This window comes from Vombatus ursinus, unplaced genomic scaffold (assembly GCF_900497805.2).
Source record: "Vombatus ursinus unplaced genomic scaffold, bare-nosed wombat genome assembly UNPS02014791.1, whole genome shotgun sequence".
NCBI lineage: Eukaryota > Metazoa > Chordata > Mammalia > Diprotodontia > Vombatidae > Vombatus > Vombatus ursinus.
In genome coordinates, this window is record NW_020954569.1 from 49,687,923 (window position 1) to 49,715,379 (window position 27,457).

General features: G+C 38.2%; 1 protein-coding gene across 4 annotated transcripts in view; it reads left to right on the forward strand.

The window, feature by feature from the left end:
* MOCOS (molybdenum cofactor sulfurase) overlaps positions 1–27,457 on the forward strand; it is a 100,863-nt gene that overhangs the window by 20,112 nt on the left and 53,294 nt on the right. For all 4 annotated transcript variants that reach the window (XM_027868897.1, XM_027868898.1, XM_027868900.1 and 1 more), the window contains 6 exons: positions 2,699–3,340; positions 7,197–7,273; positions 7,439–7,638; positions 10,912–11,028; positions 17,732–18,172; positions 19,998–20,160. In XM_027868897.1, the coding sequence (XP_027724698.1) occupies positions 2,699–3,340; positions 7,197–7,273; positions 7,439–7,638; positions 10,912–11,028; positions 17,732–18,172; positions 19,998–20,160 (1,640 nt within the window). The remainder of the gene's footprint in view (positions 1–2,698; positions 3,341–7,196; positions 7,274–7,438; positions 7,639–10,911; positions 11,029–17,731; positions 18,173–19,997; positions 20,161–27,457) is intronic.

Here is a 27,457-nt window from a genome sequence, read left to right on the forward strand (position 1 = left end):
TCAAGTAGCTAAAGAAGCAATTTGATTTTAATGCCCATATTTGTCGATTTTTTTTTCTTCTATTTTTTGCTAGGCAATGGGGTTAAGTGACTTACCCAGAGTCACACAGCTAGTGAGTGTTATGTGTCTGAGGCCAGATTTGAACTCAGGTCCTCTACACTCCAGGGCTGGTACTCTATCCATTGCACCACCTAGCTGCCCCCATTTGTCAACTTTTGACACAAGAGTAGCAGACTCTTCAATTTGCTATAGATTCTCCCCCCCAACCCCAAAGGAGTAGTGGATAGAGATCCAGCCTTGAAGCCACAAAGACCTGGGTTCAAGACTCCTTTCTCACACATACTTGCTTATACAACTTTTCAGTACTCTAGGCAACTCTCCAGGACTAAGTTATATAGAAGGTGCCATTTTAAATTTGTTGAGGGAGTTTCCTCACCTGAGAGTCCCCTGTGAAAGCACAGATCCAGTCCTTATTTCCTATTTCATCACAGGTCTGTGTAGTGTTATCATATCCATCGGTGTTACAACCTCACAAGTTCACCTTAGCAGTTAAACCAGTGTTATGCTCAGTTAACATGATAACAGAATAATATTGAGAGGCTGAAACAAGTGTCAGGTAGCCTCAAGTGTCAATAAGATTGTTGGCCAGAAAAGTCTGGAAGAAAGGATCAAAGCAGTAGTGTACCGCCACCTTTCTTTCATGGTTTATTTTCTCCTTTCAACTTTCTTTCATGGCTTTTGAATCTATTTAATTTATTTGGATTTACTAATTTTCTTCATTTGAACCAGATATTATTTCTAATTCTTTATTTATATCTAATCTTGGAAATGTGTGGAAATATTTCTAAAATATTCCAAGAAAAACTGTTACATGATCCTATTTTTTTCAGTAATAAAAATTTGTTTTCTGTCTGTCTAACCTCCTACTTCCCCTTGAAAAAGACAAACCAAAATCCTTGTAACAAATAGCTATAGTCAAGCAAAACAAATTCTCAAATTGGTCATGTTCAAGAAAAATATGTCAGTACCCCGAGGTCATTACCTCTCTGTCAGCAGGGGAGTGGCATGCTTCATCATCAGTCTTCTGGAGTCATGGTTGCTCATTGAGTTTATCAGAATTTTAAAGCTGCTTTCCAAATTGCTTGTTTTTTTATAATGTACATGGTATTTCCAAAATAGAGCAGAAGAGAAAAGGAATTGAAAAAAAATCAGAGAAAGTGCAAGATAACAGGCTAGCTTGGCTATTTCACAGTGAAGGTGAACTAGAGAAGCCATTTGTCAGGACTAGATTTGCAGTGTTTACACAGAAATCTTCAAATAATATTTACAAAAGTCAGGTAAATGCCAACAGGAAAAGATGACAGTTTGATCAAGCGTCATTGAAAAACTTCAGCAGCGTACGGCTGACCCAGTAGACTCAACAATTGTACTTAAAGCATTCAAGTCAGAAAACTATCTATTCAGGCCAGCCTGGAATCCAGAGATAAGATATCTCAATCAAAAATAAGAACTCTACTTTTTAAAAACATTGCTCTAAGACCAATAGGTAGGCAACTTCCAAGGTATCCAGTATGCATGAAACTCACAAGAATAGGAACAGACATTCAACCCAGTCTTCAAGCAGAAGTATATACAGGAGAGAATCATGCACAACTGGGGAAAAACCCATAACAATAAAATATAGACCTGCAGGAATATATTCAGCCCATAATAGGAGAATTCTTCACCAGTCTAAGAAAAAGGTGTGTGGTGAAGTTTTAGAAACTGAGAGTGATTATTCTGTGCTGGAAAATTTGAGAGATTCTACTAATTTTTCAAGCAGCAATGTTAATTTCTCATAAATTAATCTCATTTTCATTTCTTAATCAAGCTTTCCCAAAAATCCCAGCTGCTTAACACAGATTACTTGCAATGATGAGCTTTATGCACATTGTAGGACATAGAAAACAGACATTTCTTAGAGTAATATAGGAACACATGTCAAATCTGATATTTATTAATAATTGATGTCAAAGTCAATACAAAACATTTAGTTAGTACTTACTCTGTGTTAGGTACTGGAGATGCAAAGAAAAAAAAAGAAATTTCTTGCTTTCAAAGAGTTTACATTCTGCTGAGGTTTGGGGGAGAAACAATATGCACAGATAAACATATACAAAGTAAATTCAAGGTAATTTAGGAGGAAGAGTGAGAGAGGCATCAAGCCATGAAGTGACAACTTAATTTTAAGAAATTTAAATTTTGTTACCTTCTGGCCAAGCTGAAGAAACAAACATGACATGTAGCCCAGGCAACCTCGCACTGTCATTGTTCAAGCAGGATGATGGGGAAAAGGTATCATTTTTTTTATATATTTCAACAAACAGGCACTTATTAAGTGCCTTCTATAAGACTGTGTTTAAATTAATAATCATATAGTTGGATTTAATTAAGATTTGCTCTGTCCTGCCTCAAATTCATATGAGACATTTTAAGGCTAGAGAAATTAAAACTTGGTGGCACTACTGTCGATTTTACATTGCCATGCCCATTTTCTACCAGCTGTCTCTTAGACCTCAAATCACAGCTAATATTAATGGTATTTTCTCTTTAAACTAAGGTCGACATTTTAGGACTAGGTGACTCATGGCAAGGAGATATAGATGATGTTTGAAGTCAAAGTAAGAAATCAACCAAGAACCTTTTATTTTTCTTTCAGGGTCTTAGAACACTTCAAAACCACTTCTGAAGACTACAGCATCATTTTTACCTCAGGGAGCACAGCTGCACTCAAACTAGTAGCAGAGGCCTTCCCATGGAGACCAGCAAGCTCAGGGGATGGGGGGAGCAGGTTTTGTTACCTAACAGACAGCCACACGTCCGTGGTGGGCATCAGGAAGATAGCTGAGGCAATGCAAGGGTCATCCATTGCTGTGAAACCAGAGGATATTTTGTTGTCAGAGAAAAGCAATGGAGCAGTTTGTCAACCAGCCTGCAAGACCCCTCATCTCTTTTGCTACCCAGCTCAGAGTAATTTTTCAGGAACTAGGTACCCCCTTTCTTGGATAGAAATGCTGAAGTCTGGACGTTTGAGCCCCATGACCACTCCAGGGGAATGGTTTGTGTTGCTCGATGCAGCCGCCTATGTCAGCACCTCTCCTTTAGACCTGGCAGCCCACCCAGCAGATTTTATCCCTATTTCATTTTACAAAATCTTTGGGTTTCCCACTGGTTTAGGAGCACTGTTGGTAAACAATCGAGTTACTCACTTCCTCCGGAAAACTTACTTTGGTGGAGGAACAGCTGCTGCATACCTTGCTGGAGAAGATTTCTACCTCCCCAGAAAATCTGTATCTGAAAGGTAATAGTTTACACCAGAGGGCAGGCTGCAAGGGACAAGGCTAGCCTGGGAGCCAGGGTTGGAACCCACTTGTGTAGGAGGTATCTGATCTAGGCTTAATATCAAGGGGAACGAGGAGCTGTCCAGTCCTTTGGCTGAATCCAGGGAGTGTTGCTAAAGCAGGAAGGAATGGGCAAGAATTATAGATCCAAAAATCAATCGACAAGCATTTATTTAGGTCCCACTAGGTGCCAAGCACTTTGCTAAGTGAATGCTCTCCCCACTCAGAGGCTTCCATCAGTCCTTGCACCTCTTCATACCAGGAAAAAAAAAAGATTCACTTTGGCAGGTTAGGGCCCTTCTGAATACATGTTTAGTTCTAGGTTAGCAGCCAGCTAAGAGGCTTTTGTCTTTACCACAAGGTAAGCAGATAGAAAGCAGTCACAGAATATCTGTGTATGCTTGCAAGTCCATGTGAAAGATTGTGCCAAACAGAACCTTCTAGACATGCTCATGAAAGCTGGCCATTCATTGGCCAGCCCCTCTTTTCACTAAGACAAAAATTTAACAGTCCCCCTTCAAGGACCTCACATTCTATTTATCATCTTAGAGGTGAGAAGGGTTAACAACCATGGTGCTAGTGAACAGGGGTGGTGAACTCTGAACGTTCTTTTGTATTTTTCTTTTTTTTTTTTTTTACTGGCTATAAGCATCCCAGAGGCCACAGGTGTTGATTTCAGCTGGAAAGGGATAAGCCTCTGCAGAGGATCCTCAAACCCCAGTTCTGATTGTACCATGGACAGATATGCTAGGAATACATCACAAAACTCTTCCTTCCACCAGGGTGTCCCTATCTTTCTCTGGGGATTCCAGGTTGTTAGGGCAGTTATGAAGGAAGATCTTTTCTCTCTCCCTATCAGTACCCACCCCATCCAGGATTATGGGCTTGATCTATTGTGTACCAGGATAAATTTTCCAGATCATATCTTTTTTTAGTCAATTTGATAAGGGCTATATATGTTTCATCCAGGTTCTGCTAGATAAAATTAATCATTGTAGTAGAAATGGGGCTTATTTAGACAGGGAAGGTGTTTTCCTAGAATGGCTTGAGGAGGAAGAGAGAGGTAAAACATAAGATGACTCTTAAGAGAGTCAATGAAAGCAGACTAGAAGGAAATGGGGGAAATTTGCTGGATGATGAAAATGTGCCTGGGGTTTGACTACTCAGGTTTCTTTTAAGTTTTTATTTAGTATTTTGTTTTTCCCCAGTTACATGTAAAAACAATTTTTAACATTCATTTTTGAAACTTTGAGTTCCAAATTCTCTCCCTCCCTCCCCCCCATTGAGAAGGCAAGCAATTCCATATGGGTTATACATAGGTAGTCATGCAAACCATATTCATAATTCTACTTCAATTTTTTTAAAGAGCCTAATGAGTTGGGTGATCAAACCAAACTTTAATCTCTCCCAAAAGGAAGGGCCCTGCTCATAGGTGATAGTGTCCTTGAGCACCTTAAACTACCAGATAATACATGGTTACATGCAAGTTCATCACCCCTGCTGGTAATAGCAGAGACTGATAAGGGGTCATTGAGGTGGGATGAAATAACTGGCATAGCTGATGTAGACTGGAAGTGTGTGAAATCAAACTCAAATAGTAACTAGATCGCCTCTGGCTGCATAATAACTTAGAAAACTACAAATTAACATTATCGATGTTGGATTATATTTTTATTTATTTTGTTTAACATTTCCAAATCACCTTCTAATCTGGTTGGGGCTGCACTGGGAAGCCGACTGCTTGTGGCTGACACCTCTGCTGTAGAGTATGCTAAGTGTTTAAAATACGTGATCACATGTAAGCCTCAGAGCAACCCTATAATGTAGGTGGTATGGATATTATCTTCATTTTACAAAGGAAGGAACAGGTCTCAAAGTGACTTATACGGGGTCAGACAGTCAGTTAAGGTCAGAGGAAGAATTTTAATTTAGGTCCTCTGACTGCAATTCCATTGTTTTTTATTCTACATCATTCTTATAATCTTTATGAGGGTTAAACAAAGAAGTCTTCCTTCTGAGATTATCTCCAATTTATCCTGTACATATCTTGTTTGTACATAGCTGTTTGCATATTTTTCTCTCCTGATGAGATTATGAGCTCCTTGAGGGCAGTGACTGTTTTTGCCTTTCTTTGCAATCTCAACACTTAATATAGAATCTAGAATATAGAAGGTACTTAAAAAATGCTTGTTGACTTGACCTAACTTGAAGCCCATCATTTTACTGGTAATCTAGGAAGCACCTAGGTCCTGCTCAAATCTTATGGTTTATTCCTTTGGTCTAGACATTGTATAGAAGTTATAGGTGATGGATAGCTTCTTACAGGTGATCATAATCACAGTAACAATAAGAATTGATGTTATTTAGTTCCAAAGCATTTTGTGTGTATTATCTCATTTGATACTCAAAACAACCTTGTGAGGCAGGTGCTATTATTATCCCCATTTTACAGATCAGGAAACTAAGTTTTGGAGAAGTTAAATGACTTAGTTAAGATCATACAACTAGTAAATATCTAAGATGAGGTACTTAAGAGGGTATAGTATCTTATATTTGAAAAGGAGATCTTAAAGTTCTAAGAAAGCCTTTCAAAATGGGAAAATGAAGTAGCGTTCATGACCCAGGATGTACTGAAGCAGGCCAAGTAAATAATTTTTTTTAGAAGTTGGTTCTAGGAGGCACTAGGTGGAGTGCTTGCCTAGACAACCCCCAGAATACTAGCAACATTCTCTATTGCATGATTAAATCCAGGGATAGCCTTCTGCATACTTTTTAGGAAGCTGTTGTAACTGTAGTTGCCCAGTGTGCATTGCTGTAAGACTCTAGTTTGGAAATGAGTCACAGGATGCTATAGAACATCCATACTTGGGCTGATGGAAGGTTACCTGATAGTCCAAAAGGATCCCATGTGCCAAGCATAGTTTTCCTGATCAAGCTTCAAGGTCCAAGAGTTACAGTGATTGGAGGAAACAGACATCTATCTATTTGTCATGGTGGAGCTGGAATTTGGTTGATTTATTCCAAAGCTCCCTAGAAATACCACAAATACCCTGTAAACTACTTCATTTGATGAGCCTTTTTAAGTGCCTAGTATGTGCCAGGTACTGTGTTAGATGCCTGGAGATAGAAATAAAAATGAAATGATTCCTGTCTCCAAGGGGCTTGTATTCACCTTGGGGCAGGGAGAGGGAACCAACATGTACAACTATAAATACAAAATGCATACAAAGGAAATAGTTTTGTGGCAGAATCTGTCTGATTTGTGTGAAAGGTTGGTGTCCTGGGTGCCACCAACAAAATTACCAAATGTCAGGAGGGGTACCTTGCCCAGAGTTACCCAGCCAGAATGTCTTTGAGATTTTCTTGATTTGAGGTCAGATTCCTATTCACCTTTCAGTGTTCTAGATAACGCTCTAAGATGATACATTCTAGAGTAGTAGCTGATTTGCACTTGTGGAGAGAACTTTCTCACTGAGAAATTTCTTACAAAAGCAACATTTTAAGAGCAAAATTAATTTTTTTTTGGTTTTGCAAGGGTGGACTGGTAGGTAAAAAGAGTATCAGCTTGGCAATTCTGATATTTTAGCCCTTTACCATCATCACTATACGATTCTAGAACTATAGTAAGTGATTCAAAGTCACAGAATGAGGAGTCATGACTGAACAAAGACTAAATCTCTAACCTAAACTAATATCCTAACATGGAGGGAGATGGAAAACATTTATTGAGATCCCAGAAAAACACAGCCAATAAGCTACCCATGAAACTATTTATTCTCTCAACTTAGTTTTTTTGTTTTAATTTGATTTTTGTAGGTTTGAAGATGGTACAATTTCTTTTCTTGATATTATAGCATTGAAACATGGATTTGATGTTCTAGAAAGACTGACAGGTCAGTGGAAAAATTTTCCTTTCTGTCTATGTGGATTTACTTCTGCCACATGTATTTTGCTCTTAAAATTACTTTATAAATAAGTTGTATTTAATTGTCATTTGTGTATATGTTCAATTTTTTTTTGCCAACAAGAGAATAACTTACAAACTTTTTCTTTGCCAGGTGGAATGGAAAACATAAAACAACATACTTTTGCCTTAGCTCACTACACCTACACAGTGCTGGTTGCTCTCCAATACCCAAACGGAGCACCTGTGATTCAGATTTACAGTGATACAGAGTTCAACAGTCCCGAGATCCAGGGTCCAATCATTAACTTTAATGTGTTGGACGACAATGGAGTCATCATTGGTTATTCCCAGGTAGCTGGGTTTTTTCTCTTTCCCACCTTGAAGATCTTAAAACTATAACATATACACTCCTCACTCCCCACTTCCCCAATCTGGAAGGTCACAGTTAGATGGCAATTTCAAACCATTCAGAGAACAGCCCCCAAACACTTTAGTAATCACAAGACCTTTGAGCTGCTGAAGTCACCCTCACAAAACTCATTAACTAAAGCCTATGCAATTTACTGTACAGGAACCCCTCCCGCCCTCAGGCCCTCACTTGGCTGCTATTTACTCTTTAAAAATATTTTTGCTCCCTTTTGATTTTATGTATCATATTTATTTTTCTTAGTGTGTGTACAAACTATATTTTGTGTGTCTATATTATCGCTTTCCTCTGCCTACTTGGCAAATGATCCCTTGTAATAATGATTCACTTATTCACTTCTATAGCAATCAAAACTACCAAAGGGTTAATTTTTAGGACTTAGAAGAAATATGAACAAAATTTAGTGAGAACAGCATATGTGGTATTCTTTACCCATAGTGTCTGCCACAAAGGGAAGGAAGTACAGTTTCTCAATTCTTTTCTGAAGCCACGCTCTATCATTATAATTGCAGAGAGATCAATTTTATTTAATTGTAGTTTCCGTTTTCATTGTTGTAGTTGTGTATATTTTTTTTTGGTTCTTCGTACTTCATTTTGCATCAGATCAGATAATTCTTTATATTGACCATTTCTTTTTTTATATTCACCATTTATTACGGAACAATAATATTCCATCATATTCATATTCTACAATTTGATCAGCCGTCCTTCAATCTGTAGGTACCCACCTCGTTTCTGATTCTCCTGTATCACCAAAAGTTCTGCTATAAATATTTTTTGTATATAATTAACAGAAACTTAAAGTATTTGTACTTATTAGGGTGCATGCATGGCAGTGGGATTTCTGTGTCTTAAGGTATAAACATTTTATTTACCTTTAAAACGTAATTCTAAATTTTTTTTCAAGAAGGTTGGATCAATTCGCAGGTTCTCTGAAACTCGATTCTTTACTTGTGACATGAGGGCACTGGACATTATGGCCTCTACGGTCCTTTCCAGCTCTGAAGCACCTGTTTTCTCTTTGAAAATAAAATTAATTCTCCAATTGATAGGTGGTCAAAGGATATGAACAGACAGTTCTCAGATGAAGAAATTAAAGCCATATGTAGTCATATGAAAAAATGCTCTAAATCACTATTGATTAGAGAAATGCAAATTAAAACAACTCGGAGGTACCACATCACACCTATCAGAATGGCCAACATGACAAAACAGGAAAATAATAAATGTTGGAGAAGATGTGGGAAAATTGGAACACTAATGCATTGTTGGTAGAGTAGTGAAATGATCCAACCATTTTGGAGAGCAATTTGGAACTATGCCCAAAGGGCTATAAAAATGTGCATACCCTTTGACCCAGCAATAGCACTTCTAGGGCTATATCCCAAAGAGATCACACAAATGGGAAAAGGACCCACATGTACAAAAATATTTATAGCAGCTCTTTTTGTGGTGGCAAAGAATTGGAAATTGAGAGGATGCCCATCAATTGGGAATGGCTGAGCAAGTTGTGGTATATGAATGTGATGGAATACTATTGTGCTATAAGAAAGGATGAGCAAGCAGACTTCAGAAAAACCTGGAAAGACTTGTATAGTCTGATGCTGAGTGAAGTGAGCAGAACCAAGAGAACGTTGTACACAATAACAGCCACATTGTGTGAAGACTAATATTGATAAAGTTAACCCTTCCTGGCAATACAAGGTTCTAAGACATCTCCAGAGGCCTTGTGATGGAGAATGCTATCCACACCCAAAGAAAGAACTATGAAAGCCGAATTGTTGTTTTTTTTTCTCTTCTGTTGAGTTGTGTTTCCTATTTCTGATGGTTCCTCCTATTGGTTTTAATTTCTACTTACAACATCACTAATGTGAAAATATGTTTAATAGCAATGTAAACGTATAGCCTATATCAGATTGTGTGCTGTCTTGGGGAGGGTGATGGAGAGGAAGGGGGAGAAAAATTTTAAACTCAAAAGTATATGGAAGTGATTATTGATAAATCAAAATAAATTAATAATAATAAAAAAGTAGAGAAAAGCAAAAAAAAGAAAAAGCAAATTAAAAATTTTAAATTAACAAATAATTATTTTCTCTCTCTACTTCTCACAAAAAAACAAAATCCTTTTAACAAATACGCATAATCAAGCAAAACAAATTCTCACACTGACCACATCAAAAAATGTATGTCTCATTCTGAACCCTGGTTCTATCATTTCTCTGTCAGAAGGTGGGTAATATATAATATGCTAATGTTAAATAGGTCTTACTTCTTACCTAAATACTTCTTACTAAATACTTGTGGCTATTTATCTGTAATTCAGTAGGAAAATTTTGACGGATAATAGATATGTTCAAGAAAGACTAAAAGTCTAATCTCATTACGGCAAACTTCAAAGAACAGTTTTATTGGTACTAGTATTTTTCTGTGAATATTATTTAAAACCAGTGGATCATTGTTTGGGGTTTGGAAATTTCATTTTGTTGTTATGTTGTAGTGATAATTTCTTGTCATACAAATTAACTTGTGTCAAATATTTTCACTTCAACTTAATTCAACAATTATCTTTTAAGTTTATGTTTATTGATAATACATGCTCTTTTCCACCCTTCTAATTGTGTTGGGGGAAGGGTGGAAAAGAGCATGCATTATCGATAAACATAAACTTATATAAAGCAGTTAGATAATGAAAAACAAATATACATATACAGCTATTCTCCAATTCATTTACATTTAATAAATTTACATTTAAATAAATTTACATTTAATAAAACAAATGTAATGAATTCATGATATGGGCAGAGTTAGGGTTAGATAGGGTTAGAAGCAGGGTCAGGAATGTTAGAGCTGGAAAGAGATTTAAAAATAATCTAATCTAATCCCTTCATTTTAAAGACTGGGAAGTAGAGAACCAGAGAGGTTATGATTTTTCCCAAGGACCCATGGGTTAATGGCAGAATCATAGATTCTTAGAACTTAGATCTTGGAAATTGTCTAGTCCAACTAGATTATTTATATATTTTAATTAATTAATTTTTAATTTTATATATAATTCATAGATGAAGAAAATGAGGCCCAGAGAGATAAAATATCTTGAGTAAGATGCACTATTTCAGGCCATTCAAAGCACAAAATGTACATGTTAAAGTAATGTGCTTGTTTCCCTATGCTATTTTCACATTTTATTTAATCCACAGATAGAAAAAATGGCCAGCCTTCACAATATACATGTTCGGACTGGATGTTTCTGTAATACAGGGGCGTGCCAGAGACACCTGAGGATCAGCAATGAAACCATCAAAAAGAACCTTCAGGTGAGTCCTGATCCCACTTGATGCTGCCCCAGAGCCTAAAGAATGAATTAAGACAAGACGGAGACAGAGGCATGGGAAGACCACTGTTGTAGATTGATTCTGTCTAGGTTCCTTTCTGAGGGTGGGCATCTGTCTTTATTGGTTAATTTTGCTTTGGCAAATTGCAGTGGCTTTGGATAGCAGAGGAAGAGACATTTTTAAACAGTTATTTCCTCTTTGAGATTTTTTTAAAAAATCATATAGCATCTGTTTACATATCAGTAATTTATCATTAATTAATTTTCTTTTCTTTTTGTTTGGCTAGGCAATGGGGTTAAGTCACTTGCCCAGGGTCACACAGCTAGTAAGTTTCAAGTGTCTGAGGTCAGATTTGAACTCGGGTCCTCCTGACTCCAGGGCCAGCACTCTATCCACTGCACCACCTAGCTGCCCTAATTAATTAATTTTTAAGGAAAAGTTGTATATTAGTGGTGGGGAGTAAATAAACCACAAAAGTCCCTAAATTTTAGTTTATTCAGAATGACTGCATGAAAAAGGCATTTTTTGAGCACTTAACTATGACCAAAACTGTGCTAAGTGCTGTAGAAACAAATACAAAAGAAAGGCAGTCCCTGCTCTCAAGGTGGTTATATTCTAATAGGTATATGGGACACCTCTGGTGTGAGGGCTTGCTGAAACTTTTTCAGAGCTACTCGTCCACCTTTGGTGTCCACCTTCACCCAACTCTCACCTGTGGCTGTAAACCATTTTGGTAGATGGGCTGAATAAGGTTGAGGGTATCCAACAGGCCTTAACTACCCTCACCACTACCACCCTCAGTGAGTCAGGGAGATGTCTACCCCAAGCATGTGAAGACTTCGCCAAGAGAAATGGACAGATGAGAACCATTCTTCACCTGTTGCCCACCACCTCTTTGCTGAAAGGCAAGGATTTTTGGTAATAATTAATGAATTGACCCACACTATTAAGGTATCCTCAACACAAAAGCTGCTGTGGGCCATGCTCATTTTATGGGAGGGACGCACCTCTGAGCCTCCCTTCTCCTACAAAAGAGTGAGAGGCAGAGGAAGGAGGAACAGTCCCAGGAGAGAGAATGTGCGGTACAGCAGAAGGTATGTGGATTTTGAGTCACATGTCCTGGATTAGATTCCATCCCTTCTACTTATTATCTGTGTGACTTTGGGCAATCACTTCACCTCATTTGTAAAGTGAGGATGTGAATTAGATGGCATCTGAGGACCCTTTCAGCCCTAATTCGTGATCCTATGAGCTTCTGTCCTTACCTCTGGCTCCTCCCCAGATGCCTCTGATCTCTCCTCTCTTGAGGCTGGAATCTTCCTCCTCAGGCACAGGGACAGTGTCTCTGCAATTTTAAGCCTTTTGTGGCATGGTGTCTCAAAAAAAGTTAAAGGGATGTCATTATTGGGAGATTATAGGATTACCCATTTATAGAATTTTTATTGTTCAAGTATTGTATAGCACCAAAAAGTGATTAAGTCAAATAGTTATTAAGTATCTACAGTGGTCCTCTCCTCATGCCATCCCTATCTCTGCATGTTCTCATGTTTTGCATTTCTTATAAAGCTGGTATCATATCTCATAAAATTGTATTGTGCTCTCTGTCAACCTTGGTCCTTTCTCAAACTAGCAGATCCCTTTTCAGATGCAAACAGAATTCACCCTTTTTTTAAGGCTCCCCCACCCCTACCTCATCCAACCATTAGCTCCAGCCCCTGACCTCTTCTGCCTGCTTCTGTGAGACTAAGTAGAAACTTTTCACAAGATTTCCTGGTATGTAAATGTTTCCTGTTGTTCTGGGTGGAGAGCTTGTAGTTAGCTACCTGGAAAGAATTTTTTTCTTTTGTGAGATTTTGAGTTCCAAATTTTTTTCCCTCCCTCTTTTCCCTCCCCTCTTTACCAAGACAACAAGCAATTTGATATAGGTTATACATGTACAATCATGTTAAACGTATTTCCACATTAGTCATGTTGTAAAAGAAGAATCAGAGCAAAAGAAACAAAGAAAAAAAATTAAAGTGAAAATAGCGTGCTTCTTCTGCATTCAGACTCCATAGTTCTTTCTCTAGATGTAAATAGCATTTTCCATCATGAGTCTTTTGGAACTGTCTTGAATCACTGTACTGCTGAGAAGAGCTAAGTCTCATAGCTGATTATCACACAATATTGCTGTTATTGTGTACAATGTTCTCCTGGTTTTGCTCACTTCACTCACCATCAATTCATGTAAGTCTTGCTACGTAGAAAGATTGGCATGGTATCCCTGAACTCTCTTGGGAGCAGAATGTTTTTTGTCCTTGGGCCTGGGTGCACTCATTCTGATTTACCTATCAGCCTGAAATTATGCAGCCCTGTGCTTCAGAACCAATGTCCTTACAGGACTTAGAAAGCTTATGCTATAATCATAAGATCTTGTATATGTTTTGTACTTAAGAAATATGACTTTGTAGTTGCTAAACTGGAATCACCAGTAGAACTAACCCTTCCTAGACCAGGAAGGATCCATTGGAGGGTTCCTCCATCTTTTCCTGCATCACTTGCTGCTGGTCTCTTCTGCCCCTAGAGGGGAGAGTAAGGCTGCTCCTATGATCCTGGTTAGTGATCACACAATTTCTGAAAATGTCCAAGTGTCGCAGGAGTCTAGCCTATTATTTGTTGAGCTCTCACTTGGTGAATGGCTCATAGGTTGTCACAGAAATGACTGAAATAGACATCTGTGAAAGTGCCTTTATAAAAGTTGTGGTTGGTAGAGAAAGCATCAAGAAATAAGCTAAACTTATGCTTAGGTTTCCATAATGAAGCATTAGCAGATGGTGGGGAGCAAGATGAAGAATTCCAACAGATTTTTTGGTGAAAATGTGAAAAATTGTTCAAATTTTACTGTTTCAGTATTCTTTACAGCAGAGATAATATGTACAGCTTATAACCAATTAAGGAATAAATAGAGGGGCCACCTTTCACACCTTCTCCAAATGCTGTTCAGTTTGGTCACAGAGGGCAGAACTAGGGCCACTGAATAGAAATTTAATGAGAAGCAAATTTCAATCCAATACAAAAAAAAGAAATTTCTCACAATAAAAACTGTCTAAAAAATAGAATGAGTTGTACTTTGAGGTAGTGAATTTCTCATCGCTGAAGGTCTTTGAGTAGAGGAAAGATGACCACTCTTCAAGAATTGAAGAGGGGAATTTCAGTTTTAGAGTTGGCTAGGTGATCTCTTAGGCCTCTTCCAATCAACTAGAATCCTGTGATTCTGTTTATGTGTGGAAGGGTCCTGCACTTGGAATCAGAAGAAATAGGTTCAAATCCATGCCAGGTCTAATTACTTATTACCTGTCTGAACCTTACCAAGTTACTTACCCTACCCTCGTCCAGCCTTTGTTTCCTTATCTGTCAAGGGAACTGGTTGATTTCAAATCTCCTCTAAGTCCCTTCTGACTCTAAATCTTAGGATTCTATGTCAGTTGATTTTTTAAAAAAATATCATTTCATTTATTATTGTAATGTAAGAAAGTTTTCTGCCTCCTGATCATTTCCATAGCATTAAAGTTCTGTACAAAGCACATGTTGTTCAGTCATTTCAGTTGTGTCTGACTCTTTGTGACCCCATTTGGGGTTCTCTTGACAAAGATACTGGAATGGTTTACCATTTCTTTCTCCAGATCATTTTACAGATGAGGAAACTGAGGCAAATAGGGTTAAGTGACTTGTCCAGGGTCACACAGTTAGTGTCTGAAGCCAGATTTGAACTCATGAATATGAGTCTTCCTGACTTCAGGCCTGGGACTCTATCCACTGCACCACCTAACTGCCCACAAAGCACATAGGACTACTGGAAATCTAAAGGGGATTAAAAGTTCACTAGTAAAAATGGTGCTATCCAATATTTGAACAATAAAAACTCTATAAATGGATGATCCTATGATCTCTCAATACAAAGAGCTATTCAGTAATCTGCACTAATTCTGAAGATAATTAGAAGAGAGAGGTTAAGCAAGGAGCTATTCCTATTGGTTGTGTCTGGGAAGGAAGAATATGATGAAACAGGTCTCTGTCTTACAAGACTTTCATAAATAAAGAGGATTTAAAATATATATTCAACTGTTCTTTCAGACATGTATGGCTCTTATGAGGGACAGTGAGGAAAAGGTAAAGCCTGGTCTAGTAGGTGTTAACTTTAAAAACCAGATAGGAATTTTTGACTAACTGGTACCTTATTTCTCCCAAATTAGCAGACAGCAAAACTTTCACTGAATTAAAATCTTTCCTAAACTTTCTGAGTGAATGTTTAGGCAAAGTCATCATGACATCAAGATGAGGATTTTTCCATTGCTGGCTCCTTAAGATGAAATGATATAGATTTGGGAGCAAAGGATAGAGACACTGGACATTCTTTAAGGTCCATGGAAATTCATTCTAGTTGTTGTTCAGCTCCCATTCCAGGAGCTTTTGGGTTGGTTTGGAGGCCCTGGAGTTTCTCTTCTGGAGTTTGCAGATAAAGGGATTCCTCAGCATAGACTTTCTGATTTATCCAGGAATCTCTATACTTTTGGGAAGTCCTTTAATCATTACAATACCTTTAACATACTTGTGCATGTTAATTTCATCTGTTTCTCTTCCTCTCTTTAGGGAGAATTAGCTAAATATTCTTCAAAAATATCTCTAGGATTCTCTGCTACTAACTTACTGTATGAGTTGAGTAAGTCACTTAACCTCTCCAAGTCTCAGTTTTTAGCTCTGTGAAAATCAGAGAATTGGACTACCTGATCTCTGAGATGCATTTTAGCTCTAATAATCTAATAGTCATCTTTCTATTTCGTTCTTACTGGTGACATATTTCCCTGGACCCTTATATATTCTGGCATTTTTGCAATAGCCTCTTGAGACCCTGTAAACCCAGCACAGAATGGCCAGGTTAATTTTTCTGAAGTGCTGATTTCCTCATGAGATCCTAGATTCATAGTCTTCAAGCTGGAATGAACCTCAGAGATCATCTATTTCAGTCTTTCACTTTACAGGTGTGGACACTGAGGCCTAGGAAGGTTTAGTGATTTGTCCAGAGTCACACAGATAGTAAATAGTTGGAGCCACAATTCAAAATCAAGTTTTCAGGCTCCAAATTTATTCCTTACTTTAAAATCTTCAGTATTTTTTATCCATCATTTTTTTCTTGGTCCTAGTATTCCATGTGTGGAAACCCCCTTTCCCGAAGTAGATTGGCAATTCATCCATAACATATTTTTGAAAGTTGTCAGGAATTCAAGGGATTAAGATACAAAGCTTGTATGTGTCAAAAGCAGAAGTTGAGCTCCAGTGTTCTTGATTCAGAGGCTGGGCCTCTAGGCCCAATGCAATGCTGTCTCTCACAGTAACTCCTTATTGGCTATTAAATCAAGATGAGACCCTTCAGCTTGACATTCGAAGCCTTTGGGACTATATCTCTATCAGTTCTATGTAGTCATGTTTTTCAGCATCCCTAACACAAATTCTCTTTGCCATTTAGGTAAAGAAGTAGAAATAAATCTTCCAGGTAAACCCTGACTTAGGGAAATTGGGTCCTCCATCATCTTTGGAGCAGGATCTGGTCCTTGAGGAGAGACTTAATTCTCATCATCTGAGTCATCTTCCTTTGTCATCTATCACCTTCCTAAAGCTAGGGAAAGAATCTGGACAGCAGAGGACCTTGACCCTCCTACCATACATGCCATGTTGATTCTCACCTTACACATGCTGTTCTCTTTGCCTAGAATACTCAGCATCCTGATTCCTCCTGATACAAATGCCATTCATTCTTCAGAATCCATATTAAATCCCATCTACTCCAGAAGTCTTGCCTGATAACTCTAGCCCTGATTGGCATCTCCTTTCTCTGCTTTAGAGCTCATCTCTGACACACATCTTGAAAGTAATCATAAAACTCTGATTTCTAATTGTATGGATACATGCCTTTTCTTTCCACTGAAATTATGAACTCAAGGGCAGCGAATGTGTCTTACTTTATCTCCACTCTTTCTTAGCCCCCACCCCTCACCTTGGGACTAATGAGGATATTGCAGATGCTCAATAAATATAGGACTTCCTGTCTATCTAAGAGGACCAGTTTCTAGAGAATCCATTAAATAGAGACATACTCCAGGATTTGTCCCTGGAATGGAAATGTATTGATTCTTCCCACTTTTCTCTCCAAAGCTTTCCTTTTGCCATTACTCCTTCAGTTTTTCAGATTACATCTGGAAGACAGTCTCAATTAAAGGGTAAAAATCTCTTTAACACAATGTCATTTCTGATTATCTCCAATAAGAATTTTGCACCTTATTTCATGATTTAACCAAACTATATACTCCAGGCCTTGCCTGGTTGTTTGGAGGCAGTACCAATAGCTGTCATGAAATGTGGGGCTAGGAATAAAGGGCACTAGGAATCAATAGGTACTTGGATTCCTTGTTGGGTCATAAGAGATCACAGTAAACATTCCAAAACACAAATCCTGAGTCGTGGATTTCCCCTTTTCTTAAACTGAATGGAATCATAGATGATTAATAAATGCTTATTGACTTGACAACTTGGCAATCCTGTTTTCCTAAATTACTTATGTTTTTAGAATTGGCTCTGAGTATTATCCATGAGAAATAAAACAATGAAGAAAAAATATTACTGTGGGCTTATAATTTTTTTTATTTCCTAGGCTGGTCACATCTGTGGGGATGACATAGATATCATCGATGGTCACCCTACAGGCTCAGTGAGAATATCATTCGGCTACATGTCCACTTTTGAAGATGCACAGACCTTTCTGAAGTTCATCATAGCAACCAGGTTAGGTAAGGCAGACAGTAAACTTCCCTTTCAGATAACTCCTGGGGAAACTGCTGCCATATCAGTAGAACCTGCGGGACAAGATGAAAGGGTCAACGGGCATGAAACTGGGAAATTGCCTCAGGAAGATGTCCTCCTACAGGCTGAGCTGAACAATTCCTCTGTGACTATAAAAGCCATGGATTTGCATCCCCCTGAAACTGAGCCAGGAGGTGGCGTAACCTTTACAGCAGCAGCGGACGGAGGGCTCCCACCACTTACCATCACCAATGTCTACATTTACCCCATCAAATCCTGCGCCGCTTTGGAGGTATGCATTTTAAACATGGCCTTGGGAACGCTTCCCTTTTAGCATAGTTTTTATCTCCATACAGGAACTTCACCACAAAGCAAAGAAAAAAACTGCATACAGTTTAGTCATTAAGACAGGCCTGGTGCACTAATGAGATAATGCATGTGAGGTGTTTTGAAAGCTTTATATCCACTGTACAAATGTCAGTAATTGTTATTGTTATTGCTGTAGTATGCTTCTGTCCCTTATGATCAAATATTACCTTACTTCCAATGCTTACCATGTACAGATGTTACACCTTTGGATGACACAGAATCTCTTGAATATTCCTGAAGCTCTTCTGAACTCAATTTTCATAATATGTGGAGTCCAGTTCTCTAACCTGGAGAAATTCTTGCTGTAATTAGAATTTATTTTATTGGTTGTTTTATGTCCATTTCTCTTGGTTCATTTTTCTACCCCCAAGGCCTAGCACAAGGCCTGGTGATTAACAAATGCTTATTGACTGGTTGATTGATAGACAAATATTCTCTCTGGGCAACCCAATCCAACAAACATTTACTAGGTGCCCATGATGTGCATGACATTGTGTTTGGCTCTAGGCACAACAAAAACCAGTCCTTGACCTCAAGAGGCTTATATTTTACTGGGTTCAAATCTTACTGAAGGCATTTACTACCAATGTGACAATGGGTAAGTCATCTAACTTTTGTTTTCCTCAGTTTCCTCATCTGTAAAATAAGCGGGTTGGACTCTAACTTCTCTTACAACTCTAAATTTTATGATACTATGATCCTACTGCAAATTATTCATACTACATATAAGATCATAGAATCATAGCTCTGTAGCTGCAAGAGACTTCAGAGGTCAGCTGGTCCAACCCCTCATCTTACAGATGGGAAAACTGAGGCCATGGAGATTAAATGACTTGCTCGAGGTCATGTAATTGGTAAGCATCACAAGCAGGTTTTGAACACAGGTCCTCTGACTCCAGAGTCAGTGGTCTTTTGATGAACCACACTGCCTCGTTCTTGTTAAATTTTGATTGAATGGGTTGGAGCCTGAATGAAGGCTACCTTGAGGTGCCACTGAGAGTTGGAATAATCATTTGGGCTAAAGCTGTGACTGACTTGGGAGACAGGTATCCTCCATCTTGAAAAGGGCTGTGTGGAGATGGAATGGAATAATGGAAAAAGTGGGAGAGTTGGAGATTGGAGGGCTGAGTTTGAATATTGGTTGTTATTCTTACTAGCTCCATAATCATGTATTCGTCCCTGCTCTCTCTTTCTAAACACTTTCTAAACCTTTAAAGGCTATGTAAATGTCATCCATTATAATTTCCCCCCATCTTCTCTCTTCTTCTTCCTTTAAATGTTATGAATACATTAAATTCAATGTTTATTAAATTACAATTTGTGGTTATTCAGTCATTTCCAATTGTGTCCAATTCAATGTAACCTCAATTGGGGATTTCTTGGCAAAAATGCTGGAGTGGTTTGCTGGATCCTTTTCCAGCTCATTTTACAGATGAGGAAACTGAGGCAAACAGGGTTAAGTGGCTCAGGGTCATATAGCTAGGAAGTCTCTGAGGTCAGATTTGAGCTCAGAAAGATGAGAGTTCCTGACTCCAGGCCTGGAATTCTATCCATTGAGCCACCTAGCTGCTCTTAAATTATAATTAAATAATTGTAATTATATGATATATAATTAAGTTATAATCCTCTTTTGAGAAGTCAGTGTGCAAACTACGCTAAAAATATTTATACAATAATTTATATAATGGGTTCTTGCCCAAAGCAAGCCTACATTTTAAATTTTAACTTTTATTTTGATTCTTTCTCAGGTTACCAAATGGCCAATTGGAAACCAAGGATTGTTATATGACCGAAACTGGATGGTTGTAAATCACAATGGAATTTGCCTCAGTCAGAAGCAGGAGCCTCGTCTCTGCTTAATTAAACCCTTAATTGACCTGCAGCGAAAGACTATGGTCATCACAGCTGAAGGTATGAAGCGATCAATCACCAGCTCTTATTCACATTCCCTCCTTTGTCAGAAGCAGTGTGGTACAGTGGAGAGAGCCTGCTACAAGACAAAAAGTCCTCAACTGTTCTCAGTTGTGCCACTTTCCAGCTAAGTCCATTGTGTTGAGTTTATTAGGTCTTGTGGGTCAAAATGAAAGATGTAGAAACAGCATGAATAGAATAAAAAGGCAAAATAGTTCATTTATTTGATCCTCAGTTTCCTCTTCTGTAAAATGGGGATAATGGCACATAGCAAGCCTTCTTGACAGGGTTGTTGTGAAGACAACAATGAGATGATGGAGGAGGAAAGCACAGTTCTGACTATATCACTCTCCCACAAAATACAATTCAGTGCCTCATTATTACTTCTTGGGTCAAACACAAATGCCTCTGTTTGGTATTTAAGGCCTTTCATAAGCTGGCTCAAAATTATTCTTCCAGCCTTATTGCAAATGTAACCCAGGGTCCAAAGCCCATTTGCATAAGGCTCCTCATTAGTGGAGATCGATTATTTAATGATCCCCTCCTGTGTGAAGGCAGAGTTAGTGAGAGCTTGACAGAAGGAAAATTTTAGTCTTTCTGGCTTCCAACTTCTATAGAGAAGGAATGGGGTTCCAGATTCTCTTCTGGTCCCAGAAGGGAGAGAGCAACTCTGGTAAGTCCACATATATGATACTCTCCTTCACACACTTTCCAGTTCAGTTCATTCTTCACATGTACTCCTCCCATCTCTGGTCACTGTGCCTTTGTATACACTATCACTCAGACTTGGTTTGTATTTTCTCCTCATTTCTCACCGTTTCCTAGAACCTGTGGTACCTTTTAGAGCTGATTCCTTTAGCTTCTGGTGTCATCCCCCCAACTCCAATTTCCTTGTATTTAATCTATATATATTTTGCATCTTATTATTCATGGACATGTTGTTTTCCCCATTAGTTTATAAGCTTCTTGAGGGTAGAGACTATTTCATTTTTGTCTTTGCATTACCATTGCCTAGCTCAGTGCCCAGCACAGAATATGTACTTAAGAACTTCTTGACTGACTTCCTAAAGTATAAAGCACGATGTATATATCATATTATTTTTATTTTAGTAGAGCAGGCGTCAGGGATTGCTTATGTTTTAATGAATAGATAACTGAGAATTTTTCCTAGCAGCCATTAAGGTGTTTTTATAACCCCATCAGCAAACTGATAGCTTCAACTCCTGCTGATTACGGAAATAATCTGAAATAAACAAAAGAGGAAAACAGACAGGGTAAGGTTCATTTTCGCTGCAAGTTTGTTGAGGTGAGGGTCTCTGTTCAGAGACTGGTGAGAATCTGGGGCTTCTGGGAGAAAATAGAAGGAATTTGATATTGCAATTCTACAATGTCACCTTCCCCTGTGGATCTAGTAAATTCCTTTGATTTGCCAAAACTTTCTGCCATGATCCTGTGACATGAACAGTCAGCTTTGACTTTTCTGAGATAGTTTTTAATGGAAATCCTATCCCATATTTGACATTGTTAGCTCTCATTCCTCCTCTGGCCATCCCAGGGAAGTACAGTAACTTGGACAAAAAAAAAAAGGCTTTAGGTAGTTCTATCATTCTATTCAGTGTGGCAGGCCTAATGGAAACTGTTTTTAGCAAGGCTAAGGTTGTGCTGGGATGTTCTCCATGTGGCCAGTGGGTGTTGCTATTATATAACATAATGTAACTTTAATCCCAAACCTACAGATTTCTGAATATTTTCTTTCCTGGCATCTGGCAAACCTTTGTTTTCATCTTTTTTTTTTTTTAAGACTGTGAACAGTTTAGCCCTAGCGGGAAAAAGTAGACTCATGATATCAATGCTACAACTTCAAATGTAGCCTCTTCTACAAAGTCCTTTGGTTTTTTCATGTTTCTTGAATGAAAGAAAGCAAAAGGGAAGAAAAGAAGGCTTGCTTCCCTCCTTATTGGGACTTTGAGTGCCTTCCTGCACTCAAATGAGGCTATTCATTATGTTCTCTATTTACATGAGTATCGTTTGCTCTAAAAGGACAGTCTAAGAATTTTCCAAATGCCAAATTTCATAGGACTTTGGTGAGACAATATCTTTGTTGTCTTTGGGTTTCCATTACCTTCTCCACCCCCACTATAGTGCATTCAGGATAAGTATTAATTGGATGAACATATCCTAAGTGTCATGCAAAAAATTACATGACTTTTGACCTCAAAAAATTTATAAACCAGTTGGAGACATAAAACACATATAGGACAGTTACATAATACAAGACAGCGTGTAACTGCCGAAAGATTGGATTGGTGCTGACAAAAATGTTAGAAGACTTCTGTGGAGGAAGTGATCGCTGTGCACTGTCATGATGAAGGAATGCTTCCAGGTAGAATTTGAACTGGGTCTTCAAAGTTAAGTGGAATTTGGATAGGTGGGCAGAAACATTTGCCTATATTGCAGAGAAAAGAGATGATAGCAGTATAAGGGATTGGGGGAAGGCATAGAGGTAGGTAGGAGAAAAGGATAAGGATAATAAGGATGTCTGAGGATAAGGAGTAGGGTTGGTACATCTGTCTACTAGGGAGTCATGGCAGATAGTTGGAAAAGTAGATTTGGGTCAGATTATGAAGGTCTTTGAATATCAAGCTTCAGTCTGGACTTTATCCTACAGGCATGTGGAACCCTCTAATGTTTTGGAGGAGAGCAGCATGATGAAAGCAGGGTTTTAAGAAAATTGACCACAAGGTCATTAGTTCTGGTGTTGGGTGGATTTTTATTTGCATGTTTTAAGGGTAGATCTGAATAAATGACTGAATAAGTGATCGATTGAATGATAAAAAGTTGTTTGATGTATAAGATAGTCAGGCAAAGGAAAAACTAGGGATAGGGTAGCCAGCTAGGAAGGCTCAAAGTAGTGCGGTTGTTGTAGGAGTGGAAGTAATCATGACAACTCAGATTTGTAATAATTGAAAGTTAAATATTGGTTTAAGGTTTGCTGAGTTTTATACATCTATTTATATATGTATTAACACATTTGGTCCTTATAACAACCCTGTGAGGTAGGTGCTATTGTTATCATCCCCATTCAAATGCAAAAACAATTATGAAGGGATTTGGGGATTGGATATGGAAAGTGAGGAAGAAGGGGTAGTCAAAGGTGATTTCAGGTCTGAATGCTTGGGTGAATGGTGGTGCTGTTGTCAGAAATAAGGAAATCTGTCTAGAGTAGAAGATAATATGCTTGGTTTTAGACGTATTGTACTTGAAGTGACAGTAATTGGAGATGGGGAACTAGAACTTGGGAGAGAAGTAAATGGCTGAGGCTTGAGAACTGGGAGTCATACTCATTAGGGATATTTTTCAGTGGAAGGGTAGTAGAGAAAGACAAGAGGATAGGGCTGACACCACTTGTCCTTGGTGAACATGTAGGGTCAGGAGCCAACAAAGGGAACTGAGAAGGAATCAGAGAGGTAGAAAAAGAACCAGGAGACTGTGTTGTTGTGAAAGTCAAGGGAGGGGAACATTTCAAGTGCTATGGGGAATTTAAAGGTTAATATATAGAGAAAGAGAGTCCAAGAAAAGGCCTTTGGATTTGGCTATTAGAAGGTCACTGGCAACTTTTGAGAAAACAGTTTCAGTAGAGTAGTAAGGATAGAAGGCAGATTTCAGAGGGTTAAGGAGTTGACAGATGATAATAAGATCACATGATAGTACACATTGTTGGTGAAGTTGGGAAATGGTCCAGCAATTTTGGATTTCAATTTAGAGTTATGCAAGAAAAGCGACCAAACTGTCCATACCCTTTGACCCAGCAATCCTATTATAGGCTATATACTGCAAAGAAGTAAAGGCAGAAACAAATATCCAATGTATGCCAAAATTGTCACAGTAACACTCTTAATGGTAGCAGAGGACTAGAAACAAAATGGGAGGAGGGGACTATTGGAAAATAAATGAAAAAATTATGGTATGTGAATGTGATAGACTATATAGTAAGAAAAGATGAATATGAGAAATTTGGAGAAATGTGAGATGATTTGTGTAAACTGATATAGAGTGAAATAAGCAAAATCGAGAACAATATATACAATGACAACAGCTATGTAAATAAAAAACACTAAAAGGAAGCTGAATTTTGAGAAATAGAGAAGACAGTTAAAGTTTTGGAGAAGAGATAATATTATCTCTTCTCCCTCATGGTAGAGAAGACAAGAACTATTACAATAAATGTATACATACTATAATACAAGGTTTCTGTATCAGATGAACTTTTCTGATTGATTTTCCTTTGTCAAAAGTGAGAGTTTAATCCTGGAGGTGGGATGGGAAATTACTATACTAGGAAGACAAAAGATATAAATGAAGCAAGTTGTTTAAAATGTCATACAACAGTTATCCATAAATATGTCCTCCTAAATTCATACCAATTTTAGAGTAAATCCCCAGCTGAGAAATAGGTTGCCTTCCAAAATGTCTTAGGGCATTTGGAACTTGCAACACATTTTACCACAGAAAACAAATGTTTTAAGTGGCTACATTTCAATTTCTATGGAAAAATAATAGCATACAATACTGCTGCAGTACTAGCATAGTAGAGGGTTGGATTGGAACATTCATAGGGATTGGTCTGGGGAGGGGAGGGAGCATAGTTTCAAAAAAATCAGGAAAACAGTATAAGAAATATACCAATAGTTTCCTCTATTCAAGCTGGCACGCCGAGTAGCCCAGTGAGGGCCACTTGGACAGCTAGAATGTGAACAAAGCATGACACTAAAGAGAATGAAGCTCAGAAATTTTGTGTCTTTGATTGTGTATATTATCTTTTTGAGAATGACTTATGACTTTGTACTTGGACTCAGATGCAATTTAAGCCTAGGACAATCCTGGTGCTGCTTCATGAACTGATTTATTGTGGACCCAACTCTTTCTCCTAAGGACCTGGTTTTGTGCTGGTTATTTGACAATTCTCTGTTCTTTGTAAAGTCATAGGCTCATGGCATCAGATCAAGAGCTGGGAGGAGCCTTAGGAGATTTCTAGTCTCACACTCTCATTTTACAGATGAGGAAACTGAAGCTCAGGGAGGTTAAGTTCCTTCACCAAGGGCACACATGTAGTAAGCAAGGAGAGGTAGGATTCACACCCAGATCATACGAATCCAGAAGAGGTTCTTTCTACTCTCTCAAGTCTCTTACCTCTGTCTTCTGAGTGGCATCAAGACTCCCATCTCACTCCTCATGATGCCTGAGGCTTAGGAGGAGACAAATCAAAATAGATACAGGTTTTTTTTCCCTCAAAGTCTGGAGTTTGAGAAAGAAAATTTTAATCAGATGATGAGGGAGTGGAGGGAGATGTTTATGGAGACTGTGAAAGGGACTTCTGGACCCTTTCAAGGACTTTCAGAGGTTGAGAGTATTGGTTCTTTTTATGCTTGATTTCATTTCAAAATATAATCCTCTCCTTTTCCTTGTTATAGAAATATGTGTATGTGCGTGTGTGTATGTATGTACTGTAAAGAGTCAGTGCAATAAAAGTAAACTGAGGTATATTCTCTGAGCAAAATCAGTTTATTAACAGTAATGTGTATAACTTAACAAAGTAGGTCAGACTGGCCACCTCAGTAAGGCCAATGACCTTACTGAGAAGGGGAGGAATCCTCTTTATTGACACACAGGAAAGGAGGAGGTCTGGGAACATTACAATTGGCTACACTGGGGAAAGTGGGTTAGCATTCAGGTGTGGCTAATCACACCCTTCTCTGACAATGAAGGAATATTAGTTGTTTTATGGCACTCGTCTGCCTCTTCTAATCTTGGTTAGGAGATCAGGACCACCTCCTTGGGGAAGATAAAACCTCCCCTAATTGCACAATGACAGGTAAGGACAGATGATTTGTCTTGTGGGGGAATGACACCAGATTAACCTGGTTGTGGCTCATAGACTACAAGCAGATGTTCCAGGGGCTAACTGCATGAGTGACAACAACATTCCCTTTCAACTACGCCTTTAAACTAGTTAGGAGGGGCAACTTCATTTTTGAGCTTAACTCTAGAGCTGAGAAATGTGGCTTGACAAAATGGAAAATAGGATCAATTGCAGAATAGAATCAAAATAGTAGAAATTCAAGGTAACATAAATTTTTATCTTTTCACATTATGTGTATGTGCATTTCCCAGACTGTTACATACAATTGAATGTGCAGTCTAGCCCTATAAATACATGAACTGGACCCATAACAGAGTAGTAGGTGAGAGTCTAGCTTGCCTCTGAAGAATTGAAAAGTGCTCTCAGTGACCTAACACCATTCACTAACAAGAAAAAAATCCATCTCTTCAATATTCTCTGTACCGTATAGCTGCTAACCATGGAACACCACAAGGGAAATAGGGGGAAGGAAGGTTGAACAACACTTGGCTGCTCATGCATATAGACCCATTGTAAAAGCTGAGTGTTCATAATTCAGAAAGTGCCTTTAAAATGGAACCTCAGCACCATAAGATTAATGGTAGTTTAATGTTAATGTAAATCCATTGTACTTACCCAGATAATTGATATCTGGTATTGAAACAGGTATTGAAAAGGTTATTTATTAAGTTGCCTCATGGATGTTGAGAACTATTCTAAGCCTTAAGGGGGATACAGTGGAAAGAGAAGGACAAAGGTCCCTGCCCTAAAGGACTTGGCAATCTAAGGAAAAATACGGTGCAATATAGACTCAAATTCAAGGCTGGATAGTATACACTATAAGGTATTCAGAGAAGGGAAAGATCTCCATGGAAGAGTATGATTCCTGAGTTTTACTATTGGTAGTATTTGGAAGGCTGTGGACAATGGGAATGGTGCTGCAGGTCTGGAGCAGGGCAAAAATTGTCCTAATTTCTTTTTAATGGAAAAGAATAGGCCCTGTGAACTATAGATCAATGAGTTTGACTTTGATTCTTGGGAAAATCTAGAATGGATTATTAAAGAGATGGTTAGTGAATAACTATAGAAGGAAGCACTGATCTTCTACACACACACACACACACACACACACACTCACACACACATTTAAGAACAGGTCATATAAGACTAGCCTATTTCCTTTTTGACAGGGTCACTTGAGTGGTAGATCAGGGAAATGTTATAAATATAATACATACATAAATTTTATCAAAGTCTTGACTAATTCATACTGTTCTTATGGAAAAGATGGTTAGATGTGGGCTCAGCTGCAGTACATTTAGGTGATTTGGGATTCATTGAATAACCACATTTCAGAGTACTTTTTTTTTCTTTTTCCTTATATTTCCCTATTACTTT